The sequence below is a fragment of the Triturus cristatus genome, chromosome 5_2, assembly GCF_964204655.1.
Source record: "Triturus cristatus chromosome 5_2, aTriCri1.1, whole genome shotgun sequence".
In the NCBI taxonomy this organism is placed as follows: domain Eukaryota; kingdom Metazoa; phylum Chordata; class Amphibia; order Caudata; family Salamandridae; genus Triturus; species Triturus cristatus.
Window position 1 is genome coordinate 385,076,963 of NC_140588.1, and position 15,711 is coordinate 385,092,673.

General features: G+C 44.0%; 1 protein-coding gene across 4 annotated transcripts in view; it reads left to right on the plus strand.

Moving 5' to 3' along the window:
• The window catches only part of SLC35B3 (solute carrier family 35 member B3), a 320,376-nt gene that overhangs the window by 259,852 nt on the left and 44,813 nt on the right, over positions 1 to 15,711 (plus strand). For all 4 annotated transcript variants that reach the window (XM_085607241.1, XM_085607242.1, XM_085607243.1 and 1 more), the window contains 2 exons: positions 12,242 to 12,334; positions 13,804 to 13,915. In XM_085607241.1, coding sequence (XP_085463367.1) covers positions 12,242 to 12,334; positions 13,804 to 13,915 — 205 coding nt within the window. The remainder of the gene's footprint in view (positions 1 to 12,241; positions 12,335 to 13,803; positions 13,916 to 15,711) is intronic.

Consider the following 15,711-nt stretch of genomic DNA (forward strand, 5'->3'; position numbering starts at 1 on the left):
AAATACTATTGCTGCACGCATCGGAAAAGGTCAGCGCTTACAGCAAGGCAGGAGTCTAGGAATACGAGCATGCACCACTTAACAACACGTACTGAAAATAAATAAAAAAGCCACTGGCGCCATTGCTGCTTGATGCTGTTTGGGACATGGGAGGGGAGCCAGACAGATCGAGAGAAAGAGATAGTCGGGAAGGAAGACGGGGCCGGACTCGCTGGTGTTTTCCTCTGTGGTCTGAGTGCCGGTCACCGAACTGTCGGTCGAGTAGGACGGGTCAGCCGTTCTCGACATGTGAATGGAGACGGCCGGCGACGGCTGGAGGGAGAAGGTGGGGTAGCAACAAAGTAGCGTAATAAGAAAAAACAAAGTAGCGTACAAGCATACAATGCCATTCCACACTTAAACGCATGCGATGGTTAAAAAAAAAAAGTGCAACAAGTTAATATTAAACCTACTGTGTCACGCCGCCAGTAAGAGATCCAATCCCGCTGGGCGTGGCCTAACAAGGACAGGGTGGCAAGTCGGGTTGGAATAATAAGTGACGAGAAACAACGCATACCAATCTAATTTGGAGGCGGAGCTGAGATACGGCTTCGGAATCCGTATGGATTCCAAGAAGCCCTCGCATGGCGAGAGCAGGGTATACGCGCTGCTAACTCCAGGCGAGACCTAACAAGAATTACAGCTGTTCGGAACGGGTGGAGGGGCCGACTCTTGATCTCTACGTTGAGGAACTGATCCTTCAGCGTCTACAGCCAAGGGGCCTCTCCAAATGCTTCTCTATCGAGCGGGCTCATCGTGTGCCGGGGTGGTAGGCCCAAACCCAGAGCCCCTCCCCCGCCCACTTCTCGCCCGTGTGTTCAACTATCGTGACCGTGACCTGATACTACAAACGGCGAGGGTGACACCCCCACTGACTGTTGAAAACAGCAAAGTACTGTTCATCCCGGACTTCACCCTGGGAGTCCAGAAACAACGCCGGAGCTTCTAGAAAGTGAAGCGGGCTCTCAGGGAGCAAGGGATTAAATATGCCATGTTATTTCCTGCGAAACTTAGATTTGATTCGGAAGGCAAACTGTGGTTCTTCACTCGCCCCGAGGACACCTGGGACTGGCTTGACGGTTGGCGCACGGCCGGCAAGAGACAGCACAAGCCACCGCCAAGTGGTGGGGAACTTACGGAGTGGCGCCGGCAGCCTTGATCCCTGCCTCCATCTGAGACGGGCTCCCAGAGCCCTACGGGGTGATCACGTAGGATTGACCTCTTGGTTGATGCCTTTGTTTATAATGTCCTGACTTTCTAACTGTGAACTTCTCCGGGTTCTTGGGTTGTTGGATGTCCTTTTGGGGGTGTGTCTGATCGCCTTGATGTTTCCCGGGGCTGTGGTGCTCCGGTCTCTGTACTTGATTATCCTTCATATGTCACATTTGGTTGAGGTATGTGACAATCTTGGGGTGTTGGGGCCGGGACGGTAATGTGTTCTGCTGACTATTGTTCTAGGGAGTGGGGTTGTACACGACCCTGAAGTTGTTGAGGGTGGGCGACAGGCACGCTGCAAGTTGGGGGGGGCGGGCGGTTCCAGACCCGTTCAGCAGGGCGGCAGGGAGGAGGGGGGGTTTCCATTGGGAGGATGGAGGTTTGTTTAGTATGTTTTTTTCACGTTGGATACTGGTACATTCCAATGCTGATCTCTCCAATCACACAAGCAGTGCAATTTTTCATGACATATGTGACATCCCCTTTGGCTGTCTTCGGCCTCGATTGATAATTTGGGACTATTTGGTTCTTATTGACTTGCCGCGATGACCCAAGGTGTTAAGCTGAATGCGGCCACGTGGAGCGTTAATGGTTTGGAGGACAAAATCAAGAGGGGCGTTGTGTTGCAGTATATTAAGCGGGTTGAGCTTGATCTGCTGTTGCTACAGGAAACTCATCAGGTGGGGAAATCTTGTAAGGCCCTGAATAGGAAAGGTTACAGCCTTATGGTTCACTCCGGCTTCACCTCTGGTCCCAGAGGGGTGGGGATTTGGCTCCGGAGGGGCTGTTCCTATATCCTCCATGCCACCTGGACTGACCCTCAGGGCAGATATGCTGCAATGACTGGCTCCTGACAGGGCCAAGTCATTAATGTTGTCTCTGTTTATGCCCCTCCAGGATTGCAGCATCAGACGCTGCGAGATGTGGGCACCCTTCCGCTGGAGCTGCCGTTGGGGGGTGTTAATATTGGGAGGGGACTTTAATCTGCTGATGGATGGTTCTTAGGACCGTCTCCCGCCCCGGGGGGACCCACCTAGGGATTCACAATTGTTGAAATTCGCGAATGCCCTGGGGGTTGTAGATCTTTGGAGGTGGTTCAACCCGCTGCACACACGCTTTACGTTCCAGTCGGGAGTACACGGTAGCCAATCACGGATTGATTACATGTTCACGCATGGCCAAGATGTTCATGTTTTTACGGGATCCGGTTGTCTGGCCCGTGGGATTTCTGACCACTCGCCTGTTCTGGCGACCTTGGGATTCCGCCGTACGGGTCACCAATATTTTCTCACTGTACAGCTCTGGACACTCAAGATTCTGCATATCAAAGAGACTCTCTGTAAGGACACGGAATATTACTTTGCTGAGAATGTCGGCACTGTTGATTCGGCAGTGACACTGTGGGGGGCTTTTGGGGCAGTCATTAAGGGTTAGGCGTTGTCATTAGTGGTAGGCCACAGGGCGGAATGGTCTAGGAGGGCGATTGAATTAGAGGCGGATATTTCTGCTCTGGAGGAGTCGACTGCGCGAGATCCTGACCCCGCATCCCTACACAGCCTTGCGATCAAGAGGCAGGATTATAGACAGCTTCTTTTTGAGGGTGCCATGGCAAACTCTCTGGCTTCCCGTCACAGGAGTTATGAGCAGGATGAGCGCACAGGCAAGCTCTTGGCGTGGCTTGAGCGGAGGGAACAAGCTGCCAGATGGGTACATGCTATAGCTGACCCGGTGGGCACGCCTCTCACTGACCCTCAACTGATAGCCGACACCTTTGCCGCCCATTACGAGGAGGTCTATACTAGCTCATCTACAACCCAGGCCCCGTTTTCGGCTGACCTCCTAGTCACTATTGATGTTCCTACCATCTCCCCCCAGGATAAGGATACCCTGGAGGCAGACATTACGGTAGAGGAGGTTCAGAAGGCTATACTGAGTGTCCGATCAGGTAAGGCCATGGGTCCCAATGGGCTCCCCAACAAGCTTTTTAAACCCATGTCTTCACTCCTCGCACCACACCTATTGACTTTATACACTGAATGTTTCAAGTCGGGCCCCGCAGATATCCGAACTGCAGCCATTGTGGTCATTCACAAACCGAATAAGCCTGTCGAGGACTGTGCATCATATCGTCCTATCTCTCTTCGGACGGTCAAGGCCAAGATCCTGGCTAAACTCTTGGCAAATCGACTTCTTCCTTATATAACGGACTTGGTCCATCCGGATCAATACGGCCTTATGCCGGGGAGAAACACGCCTCGAAATCTGCGACGGGTACATGGGGTTCTTGGTGGGATTCCCACTTTAGAAGAAGACGCGATCCTATTATCAACGGATGCCTCTATGGCATTCGATACCATCGAGTGGGATTTTCTTTTTGCCGTCTTGACCCACATGGGGTTTGGGCCCAAATGGATACGCTGGATCCGACTCCTGTATACCCAACCCACGGCACATGTTGTCAATAATCATCGCTCTGCCACTTTCACTCTTTATCGGGGCATGAGGCATGGATGTCCCTTGTCCCCACTACTCTTCGCTTTAGTGTTGGAACCGCTTGCGGTGTGGGTTCGGGGTGACCCGGGGATACGTGGGCTCAAGTGGACGGCAACTCATGAGGACCGGATCTCACTCTGTGCAGATGATATTCTCTTGAATCTGGCTTCCCCCGCACGCTCTCTGCGGCGGGTGCTCCATATTTTCCACATCTTCGGTGATCATTCTGGATATTGTATAAACTGGTCAAAATCCCAGACGTATGCATTATGGGGTGCTCCCCCGGCCAGTCCCCGGGGCTATGAGATTGCGGTGGCCGCTCGGGGTTTTCAGTATTTAGGTATCTTCGTCACCCCAGGGGTCGACCTCTTCTTTGAAAAAAAACCTGCTCGGCCCTCTTCAGCGTTTTAGGTCGGATGCCCTCCATTGGCGTTCTCTCCCCCTGACTCTCCTGGGGCGGGCGTGCTTATTTAAAATGCTGGCACTTCCGCGCTTTCTTTATGCCTTGCAAAATACCCCGAACCCTGTTCCAGATACTTTTTCCCAAATAGATGGTATAATACGGCGCTTGCTGTAGGAGGACCGTATTCCACGAATTGCGATGAACAAGCTTACCATGGGATGGTATGATGGGGGCATCGGTTTACCGGATTTACGACTTTATTATCAAGCGTCCCAGTTGATCGCATTTAATAGATGGGTTTTTGGTCCTCATGATGACCCTAACTTCCTTACAGACCACTGGTTAATGGGAAGGGGCAGTTACAATAGAGCATTATATACTAATCCTCGTAAACTCAACTTAACCGGGCCCACGGCACGGACGGTCAAGACTTGGCATAGCGTCAACAGAAAGTTGGGATGGCATAATCGTTTGACGAAAGCGACTCCCCTATGGGAACCCGATATTCATGGTCACCTTAGTACATGCTCGGGGTTTGGCAAATGGGATAACATCGGGATCTCTGCGCTCGGGGATATTTGGGCAAAGGGGAGGTTGGCCACATTCACAGAACTACAGACGAAATACCAATTGGCTCCATCTGAGGCATTTAGATACTTTCAGATCAGGCATGCTGTATTTTCTGCTCTACCGAAGGAGGGCCCCCTCCCCGCTTCTTCCCCCTTGGAGGACCGGTTGGTGTTGGATCCCATGGAGCGCAAAGCCATCTCACTCACATATAAGAAAGTAGTTAGCAACCGCGTAGACCCGATGCAAAAATTACGAGTGGGCTGGGAAAGGGATTTGGGGGAGATGGAGGACGACATGTGGCGGGACGCATTGGCCTCCCCTCGTGAAGTTGCTATTCCATGCGACTTCTCCAACTTAAGATACTTCGCCAGGTCTACTTTGATGCCACATTATTGTTCAAAATAGGTAGACGCAGTGACCCACTCTGCCTCCGCCATTGCAATCAAATGGGTACCTATTATCACATATTACGGGAATGCCCCCGAATTCATGGATTCTGGGGAAAGATTGTCCACCAGCTCGCGAGGGCGAGCGATAAGTCCATTGAGCTATCTCCCCTACTATGCCTGTTTAATATTTGGGGGGCAACTGACCTATCCCAAGCCGAACAGACTTGGGCCTCGATGGGCTTTGTCATTGCAAAACAATATATTGTGCAAAAATGGGGGGTGGAGGCGGTCCCGCTCCTAGTCGATTGGGCAAAGGATATGGACACCGCAATGATTGCAGAGAAGTCTCTGTTTAAGAGTCGAGGTTGCCCCAGGAAATGGGATCAAAAATGGGAACGATGGAATAAATATAGAGGGAAGATCTTCATCTCCCCGACGGTGGAGCTCCGGAGAGATGGACTAACATTGATGTCCCAGTTGACGGCGGAGGTGATGGCTTCTCCCCCTTAGCTGTATTGTCTTCGCCATTCCCTAATTCACTCTACTTATCACATTATGTTCAGGGTCCTTTGGGTAGCATTTCCTCCTTTGAGGGATCAGATGTGGCTTGGATGTAATGACTACTGATTTTTATTTTGTCTATTCGTGGAAGTTGCATTGCTAATATTAGTAGAAGTGGGGGGAAATCTCCTGGTAACTTTGTACTGCTTGTGCCGATATCCGATTTTTGTTGTAAACCAATAAAAAGTCCCCCCCCCCCCCCCCCCTCCCCAAAAAAATTACAGCTGTTTACAGAAAAGTTCACAACGAGTGAAAACACAAAGCGCTAGTGTCAACTGCTCACATGAAACTGTGTTGAACTGTTTGAAAAAAAGTTAATCATAGGATTAATCTGTGAAAAGTCATGGAACCAAACCCTGCATGCGTGAGTTAGCATATTTTGAATCATACTGTTTAAACTCCCTTCTTTGAAAGCAGGAAGCAGTGTGTTTACGTGCACGTGCACACACGTGATGGCTGCCTGTGAGTGAGTGTGGTTGTGTGTCTGCTTTAGACTTTCGTGTGTGCGCCAGTGTTTTCACGTTCCTTTGACTAATGCTGTGTGATCTTGATTTCCATGCGAGTTTTTATATAGCCATTTCTTGAAATAATTTAGCATAAATACTACAAAAAAAACTCAAGGATATAATATTTTCTATTTTAAAAAATAGCAGATGGAGCTGTTGTTAATGGAAACATTTGGTGCAATGAAAACCCCTGGCATCACACGCTGTAATTACACCCGGCAGATGTCAAAAGATAGTCAAAAGGAAACAGACTCTGGCCTGTGGGAGTGAACAGCCAACAAAAAGGAGGGATAAATAGGAAAGATGTTTTAGCTTCTAACAACTTCTCAAATGAATGAAAATGCATTCATGACTGTAGTGTAGCCAGCAAATTTAAAATGTGTTTAATTAAATTTATTAGATAACTTGTTTTTTACTTTGAAATGGTTGAACTGTTACTGGCCCTAAGCTTTCTGTAATAATCAGATGACCTTTCCCCCTCAACCCCGAGGTGTGAGTTGTTTTGTTTAACATTTTTCTTCAGATGTCAGATCAGGTTGGACAGCCTCAGTGTACAAATGTGCCTGATAATTTATTCCTTCTGGGTTGTCACACTAGGGGCTGACATGTTTTCCATTGACCACTTACTATATTGGCCCAGATATAAATGGTGAGCTCAAGCCTCACCATTATGTGAAAATTGTGTTTTATCACAGCTGCACCTTGTATATAAGGGTTGTAACACTGAGCTTTTGCATTTGCTTTGCTCTCTTTGAGGAATCAAGTAGAGGCTCTGTGAGGCTACCCTGCTAGTAGCAGCCTGGTAAGTTTGTACAAGGAATAATTGAAGCGCTTCCGGTGCACCATGTTTGTTCACAGCTGTAAAAATAATGCACCATTTGCTTTGCCTTCTATGAGTACATTTTCAATCTGACAGTAACATCCGCTCGTAATCATTCTGCATAGTTTCTTGTGGTGGCGAGAAACAGTCAAAAGAAGGTAAAATAATGGTTAATGGGGAATTTATGAGCTGTTTAGAAAATATTCTTTAGATTAAAACAAGAAGCTCCTAAAATGCTATTAAAAAGCATTACATTTTTTTCTCCATTTTTATAGCAAATATTTGGCTACAGAGCATACCTAGATGCAAAATGACAAAGGACTTTAACTATTTACATTTTAGACACAGTGCTATAATAACATCCAAGCCAACCAAGTATGAGTTAAAGCAGCTCCTGACATGTTTCATTCTCACTAGAGCTTCTCAGAGAAGCATAGCTTTGTCCAGACACAGGGGGACACTACATATTGGTGATAGCCAAATGCTCACAAGCTTAGAGTGCTGCAGACATTATGAAGAACAAGAGCTGGGAACTCTGAGTAATTCCTAAGTTTAGATGGAGAGCAGCTATAGGCCACTGCCCAACCTCAAACTGTATTCAGTTTAGGCATTTATGCTGCTTTCTTTTTTGTGGAAGTCAGATAAGGGGCTCGAAGCTTCTACAATTTCCTGCATAGGCTCAGCCTTGTCGCTGGTTGCTTCTGGAATCCAGAGTCCTTGATCCTTGCAATTTTAATGCTCCGCAGCCAAGTGAATTCTGAAAATCCCAATTTGCTCTATCTGCTCATTCCACATCCCTCTCGCCGACTGCTCAAAGCCAATGTGAGGCACATAGGCCTCCACACCCAGCTATGACATCGCTTCTCTGCCATAGCATGGTAAGAGGGCATTCAGCAGGTTAGCATTAGGCCTTGGCGGTAAATTCTGTTCCGCTCGCGGAATTTGGGTAATTTTGCGTCCATGAAGAACGCGGAATTGCCCAAAATTCTGCGTTCCGCAGATTTGCTGAGTTTTTTTGCTTGTTCACGTTCTCAAAATGCGTGTTCGCAAGATATTTCCCCCGAGCACGCAAACAGGGTTCGCGAACAGGAAAAAAGCATTGCGAACAAGCAATTCCGCCTGTTTGCGGATTTTCTGCGTGCTCGTGGAGATTGTTTACCATTTCGAGGAGCTTTGCGTAGCGCGACTACGCAAATTCCGCCCACCCCTAGTTAGCATCTTCTGCCATCTATGTTCTGTTAATAATAATATATCATTAAGATGGTTATAGCTATAGTGTGTTATGTACCTGTATCCCAAGGTATCAGACTTCTGTAGATGTGTTGAGAAAATCTGATATCTGAGCATTTAGTAGAAGAGGTTTGCCACCACAAACTAAAACATTAAGCACCTTTTTCAATTGTCGTACTAGTATCTCAATAAGAATGTTTGTATATCTCTCCTTGGACCTTTGTAAATGATAAATATTTTACTATATTCCCCCATTCTTCTTCTGTAAAAGGTTCATTCATATTGGTAGCTCTTCTGCAGTTCATTTATTTGGATGTGCTCTGGGCAAATGTTCAGGTATATCAGCTTAATGGAGTCAGCTTTTCTTGATCAAGATCTTCAAAGTTTAAAAACAAAAAAGACTTCTGTAATACAGCCTTCTTGTTCCAGTGCTCTTGTCTTATTGTGCATTGTACTTGATTGCATAGTACTCTAGTCTTGATTTTCACACTAAATATCCACTGATTGTATTATCTTTCTCAAAGGTTTTTTGAGAACCTTTTGGAAGTTTACTAATTCTTTTTTAATGCTGATTTCCAATATTTCTTCTCTCAGGGTATATAACCCATTGATAGTTTCTGCAGAGGAAGATGTTCCCAGAGTTGGCTAGTGATCAGCTGACTAAACATAAGTCTGGGACAGTTCTAGATAAGACCTTAAATGTTAGAGGTTGGAAGACAGGATCTAAGGGTTCTACTCCGGATTCTTTGCAGTGGAAAAGTAAAAAGGAAGTCTTTGTACCTTTCTGAATCCATGCAGTTTAACCTCCTCCGAATGGTCACATTGGACTCATTCTATCAGCCGTTTAGGTGAGAATGTGTGGGAGTACATACTAAGAAGACATCTTTTGCAATATTCTATTGTTCTGAGAGACCATTCTTCTCAAGGGTTTTAGTTTCTCCCTTCCCACTGCTCTGTTTAATCGTGCGGCGTTCACCAAGTACCTTGGGATGTACCTGGGATGTCACCATGGATTGCATCCTAGTGCATGATTTATGTTCTCTGTCAAGTTTCCATCCCCATATCAACCAGCCCTCCCTAAGCAAATAGACGTTTCCCTTTGCGGACAAAGCTACTGCCGTGTTCGACATAAGAAAGCATGACTGTGCACGTTTTGGCCTGATCTAAAAATTGGTCACCATTCTTTAAGACTGAGCTTCCTCAGGACTTGCAACTCTCACAAGCATTTTTAGTAATCTCTCTTAAGGCTGAAGCAAATTTCATTAGTAGTCTGAACCTTGGTACTCAGACAAGCCCTGAACACCTTTAATTTGAGTGTATTTTCTTAATGGATGTTGAGAATAAGCAGAGCATCTTGTCGATAGGGATGTTTTTTTTCTGCTGTGCTGGTCAGGCTGCCCACTCTGACTTTCTGCTCCTTCCTCGGATTCTCGAGAGTAGCCTCCAAATCAGATTGGTGTCTGGATGCTTTGTTTCTTGCTAACCCTCCATTAGCCAATTTGGTTTTGTTTTTTTGATGTGATACACTGGTGGTGGGTGAGCCAATTACACCTTCTTCACTGGTTGGACATTGTGTCTTAAAATGAAGCCCTGATTCTATATCCCATCTGTATTTTTTCAGTTTAGCAACTTGGTTCTGTTTCTATTAGTCATTTTTGTTTCTTCGTTGAGTTATTTATTAATAGTATGACTAATACAGAATGCAATAGGACTTACTCTAAATTTTAACTCAAGAACAGTTGACTGAGCCTTTTCCACTGGAGTCTGACAAATGGCACTAATTGCCTGTATCTCAAATGATTTGCTTTCCTTCTTCTCCCAACTAGGTTAGGCAGCCAATCTGAGTCTTACAGGTCCTACTTGGTAGCAATAGGGGGGTCACAAAAACAGGCCTGCCGATCCTACTGGAAAACAATAGGGGCCACAGAAATAGAATGTATTTTCAGCGGATGTTGAATTGACTTTCAACGTCCTTTTGTCCTCCCCCTTGTGTTGTGTTTTCTTGTCTAGTTATGAATATGTATGTTATCTTCCTTTGCTTTCATGCATATATAATGTATAGTTATATTATTCAGGGTATTTGCTTGCATAACTGTCTGGTCAGCTATTGGAGGCAATTGTTTAGTTGTTGGATGAGCTTGAATGTATAATTATCATTCCCCTAATGAAAATAACATTTTCAAATAATGGGTGTTTTGGTGTGGATACCCCTCCCTCACACACACACACTTAGACACATGCACAAGTAGAGGCAGATACATATACAGACACACTAGCTTGCCACAACACCCTCCTTCCTCAGTTGATTGATTTTACCAGTTCTCTCTGCTGTGTGATTGTTCTCTTCAACTTTTAAACCTCTGTGTTCTTTCCATGATGAGGTATTCCATGTGGGTATCCACATGGTGGTTTTCGGCCACCTTGTCCCTCCTCTTCTCATGACCATATGCTCAAGCAGAACCGGTGCCAGTATCAGATTGTGAGAGGATCAATACAGGCCCCACAAGTCCACCATGGTCACTTATCCTCTTGATGGACCTCTCCAATCCATCTCTTGCACACTCTTTGTTGAGCAGGTGAAAGCTGATTTGCTAAGTTCATAGTTGGCTGAGAGAGCGGTTCTTTAGAAAAGACAGCCAAGCAGCACTCCAGATCTGACCTTTGTGTGTTCCTGGCTTGCCCTGTGCTGTCAACTAAGCACTCTAAAACTTCTGGTCTGCAGTAATTAGTGACTGCCCCTAATGCCTTCTTCTTTATTAGGCCTATCTCTGGAGGTACCACACAAGCATGCAGTTTGTTTTGTGCAATTCAGCGGATTTCATTGGTTTTATTACTCACTAGTGCTGTCTAGGTCATTTGGAAATGGAGGCCTCACCTGCACTAATGCACCAACCACTACTGGTAGCTAATGGGCTATTATTAGATTTCCTTGTATATCATTACTTAAATAGTGCTTTTCAGGAGTCACATGCATCTATCTCCAGTGCTCTTGCCTCTAGAAACCAGGTATTTTTGTGGGTGCATCTTTTCTGATTACAACTATTTAACACGTTTAGTTTGGTTATCTCTCTATTTATATAGGCAAATGATATAGCCGTAGGTCTCTTGTTCACTTACAATTCATTGCTCCAAGCTGCATGTGTTGGAGCCAAAACTGCTGCAGAAGTATACATTTTTGTGACATTCTGCTCCTGCTTTTAGATGAAGAAAATTAAATGACCAGCACCTTAATTTTATTGCAAGTAGGCATCTTTAGAAATAATATTCTTAAATCTCCAGCCCCTAGATTCATTTTGCTCTACGGTTTGTTCTCTATGCTCTCAACAACTCTATCCCAACCAACGCAATAACCACCAAAGCATTCTTTAGTACGACTGAAGAACATTATTTGTGCTTCTGCTTTTTCCATTTGTAAGGAGCAGAAAAAGGCAAGGCTAGCATATTGGCAATATAATCAAAATGGGCAAACCTTTTCAATGATGTTTGGTCAGAGCCAAAGGAGAGTCTAATACTACTTCTCTCTACCACCATAACATGTTTTGCTTTGGCTCTATAGAACGTCATTTTCAGCTCTATACAAGTGGCCAAAGACCTATACCATCATTAGGATTTGGAGGTTCATTGAGGTTCTGACAATTAAGACCTTCATATCTACAAGAACTATCCGTAGTATTAAGGAGGCACATACTATGGTAATAGTTGACCATTTGTCCATTAGTTTTAGACTATGGAGTACGCATATGATTGAAGTAGGCCTGGTAACAAGCAATAGTCTTGCTTAACAAGTTCATCTACAGTTAATGCTTTGCTGAGTGGCCCTCTGAGCCACATCAGATATTTCCCGTGCTTTGTGACTATTGGGCAATTATCCAATGTAAGAGTGAAGAATCCACCCTGAGGTCCTAGAAACAGCTCATACATTTTAATCTAAAAGTGTGTTGTCATTATCATGTATGATTCTTTTAACTTAAGAGTTGATATCTTTTTAACATCTGCCTAATTGTATTTATTACAGGTTTTGTACTCCTACTCTATAGGTTTTGTGTATATTTTGTTTGGACTAACTACCACAAGTGGATTAAGCCCAGCTGTAGCTTTCTGTTCAAAGGTAAATATTCTTGTAATATTTTCTGGTGCTTTAGGGTTGAGCGTAGCATCATAATTTAAATGACTCCTTTCTTCTCCTTTGATCATTTACATTAAACACCACAAAACGGGTCTCGTCATGCCTCAGAGGGCCATTCCATTACAGAATGACAATCCGTAGGGAGATAACTAAAGGCTCAGTATTGTTCTCAGACATAAAGATGTTTGTAGTACCCTTTAAGATAGGCTGCGAGTCTGTTCGAAAAAGGCAAATATTAATTGGAAAGGGTTCTATAGGAATAACGCATACTTGGCAAAACTATAAGTAAGGTAACTTTTAAAGCTAGCAACAGGAATGGTCAAAAGGTTTGTGACTGTAGAGTGAGATGAACATCCAGGCATGTATTGCTAAATATTTCGGTGGGATATGATGGCATTAAGGCACTTCTACATTGAACGCTAAAGACAATGTAAACAATTTACTTAGAATGCTGAATCAAAGTTGTAATGTAGTGGGTAAGTTTAAGCTGTAGATGTGAGTAACCTACTATTTATCTTAAATTCACATTGTACATAGTGTAACCATTCTATAGAAATATTCAAGAAATGTTTACAATTCACAAATATTGTTTTTTAATGCATATTTATGTACCCAATTCGTGTGTAACTTGCTATACATTGAAAACGTTGAATTATTCTATTCTTCGCTCAAACAGTTTTGCCGTTCATGTCACCCCTTCAGAAGCACATATTGTGAATTTGTAATTCACAGAAAAACAAAAGAAATGCGGGTTGGAATGCTTGTATTAATTTGAGCCATGGAGAATTACCACTGCTAGAGCCCTTCCCCTGCCACTTTTTGGTTTTCATAGCGAGTCACCCCACATCTCACATTAGTTACATCAGGTACACTTAGGTATGAGATGTTCTCGACTCTCACAGATATATGTGAAAAACCCTATTAATCTGCTACTTGGTGGTCAATCACAACATCTGCATGGCGTGTCCTTAAACATTCACGCAAGGCTCCACACTTTTCATTAGTGCTCCCAGCCATTCTCATTTTCTCGCCATTCTCATTAGTAATTTATGTGTAAATTAAAAACTATTCCTAAAATAATTCCTTCTTACTCGTAGAAAAAGCTTTTTGTACTGGGCACCACATTTTGAAGACAACAACTCTTAATCTTTCGGAAAAATTAAGGCATAAACATGGTTTTAAAATAATATTTTCTTAGTTATGCCTTTATTTCAACCTTTCTCAAGATAAAAGATAGTATTGTGTAGGGTATACATATGTATCAAGTTGACAAAGTCAGATTTTGCCAAATAACGTGAATTATATATACGAAACATAATGATTTAAAACATAAATATTGTGGTATCACAGCTGTTGCTTTTTAATGTTAATGCCCACTGGCCATATCCAATGTGATTTTTTAAATTTATTTTTTGTAAATCAAGCACATATTTTTTTTTGTTTTCTTTCAGAACCCTGTTCAAACATATGGATATGCTTTCTTCTTTTCACTCACTGGGTACTTTGGAATATCTTTCGTTCTAGCCTTAATTAAAATATTTGGAGCGCTCATTGCTGTAACAGGTAAGAAGGCATTCCAGTAACTGTATTCTGTTTCTTATAAAAGGGAATGTATAAGAATTCTTCCATCAACATAAGTGACATATTTGTTGATTATCACTCCCTTTTTCTTAGAAGTTAAACCTGTATTTATTTTCCATTATAGGAAGAAAACATCAGTTCAATAACCAAAGTGCAGTTTGAATAAAAAGTGAATAAACAGTGGTAATGTAGGAGGAATAATGAAAAAGACTTACTACCATGGAAGTGCAAAGTGTATCAACAAAAATGACTCACAGGGACGTTTTAAAAAATAAATGGAACTATGAGGGACTTGGTTCATGCTGAATTTATGTACAAGTGTAGAGCTTAAGTTGTTCACTTGATAGCTGTTTTCAGTGCCTTTTTAGGTCTGGCTTCACAGAGCTGAAAAAGAGCTTTCAGAAGTACTACTGAGTCAGGAATGTAGGCTCTGTCCACATGCTGTGTTTATTGAGTACAACATTTGATTGGGCAGAGGTTGTGTGTTTTTAATGAAAAAGAGTACTTGTTTTGCACTTTTTGCCTTGTAGGAAAGCTTCGGCCCAATACACCAGGACTGTATTGGTTATGGTGGCAAGTCATTGATCAAGCTATAGGCCTGATCTATTTATTGATAAAAGCTATGATAAAGGCATTATGCCATACTTGTTTATTGTGAAAAGCATATATTAAAGTCAATGCACATTTAATGGTGGATTGTTATTACTCTGTATTAAAGTTTGAAGAGAGCTATTTCATTTACTGTAATCACACAGATTACTGTAGTAGATGAGGAATTTGATGTTGGTTACCCCTTCTCACAAACCCTGGGGATAGAACTTTTGCGCTGAGATAACCATTGTTTGGCCCTCTTAGGAGAGATGATATTTTGGTTTGCCAGATGTGATTTTTAGGTCTCGCCTAGCGACGCAGTGCATGCGCTGCTCGCCTTGGCGAGACCTATAGTCATCGGTTTCTGTGCCGAAGGGGGATGGAGATGTGCATTTTCCCAGACAGCCGATGTGCACGCTCACGGCGTGTTTTCTCTGGTGATCTGAGCATGCGCCCAGACTCCCTCTGCGCTTTCACTAATGATGCTGTTACTGATGCACGACGTCGTTGTTAATTGTCCGCGTGCGTGGTATTTGCCAGACAAGGAGAGCAACGTTAATCGGTTATTTTTTAGCTCGTTTTAGCTTAATTGTAAATGATTCCTTTGTAATGGTTTGTTTAGTGCATGTGGGGTGCCAAGCACACATGATGGTGTTCTCCAGTCACATTTGTGTGTTGAGGTGGTGTAGCTGCTCCTAAACGCTTTCATGGCAGCTAGCTCTTAGCACAAGAAGCCCATCCTCTGCTTTCCCAGACTGCTCTTATGCCCCATCATACCAGCCGTTCGCCCACTGTTGTGCGCCGTGTCCCGGTTTCCCGCAACACTTACTGTTCTGTGTTGCTCTTGGTTACATTAAATGCTTTTTCCTTACCGCCACCAGTCTTTTGAGCTGCCAAGGCAGACGTGATTCTTTCATATGCTCATGGTGCACGAGGCGCTCTTATCTGTCAATTGCACGTTTCCTGTGTTTACCACAGGCAGTGGCACTGCAGAGGAATGGGTGGCAAGTACTACTTTATCTCGATGCCTGCACGAAACTAGAAGGCAGGTCTATCTGTTTGTGGCTGGCTGCAGTATGCTCTTGTTATATAATCACTCTGCCGTTTGCTGTAGAGTCAAGTGCCTGGGTCCCAGCACCACCATTTCAACTTGCATGACTTTACCACGTCTTGGCATACATTAATGT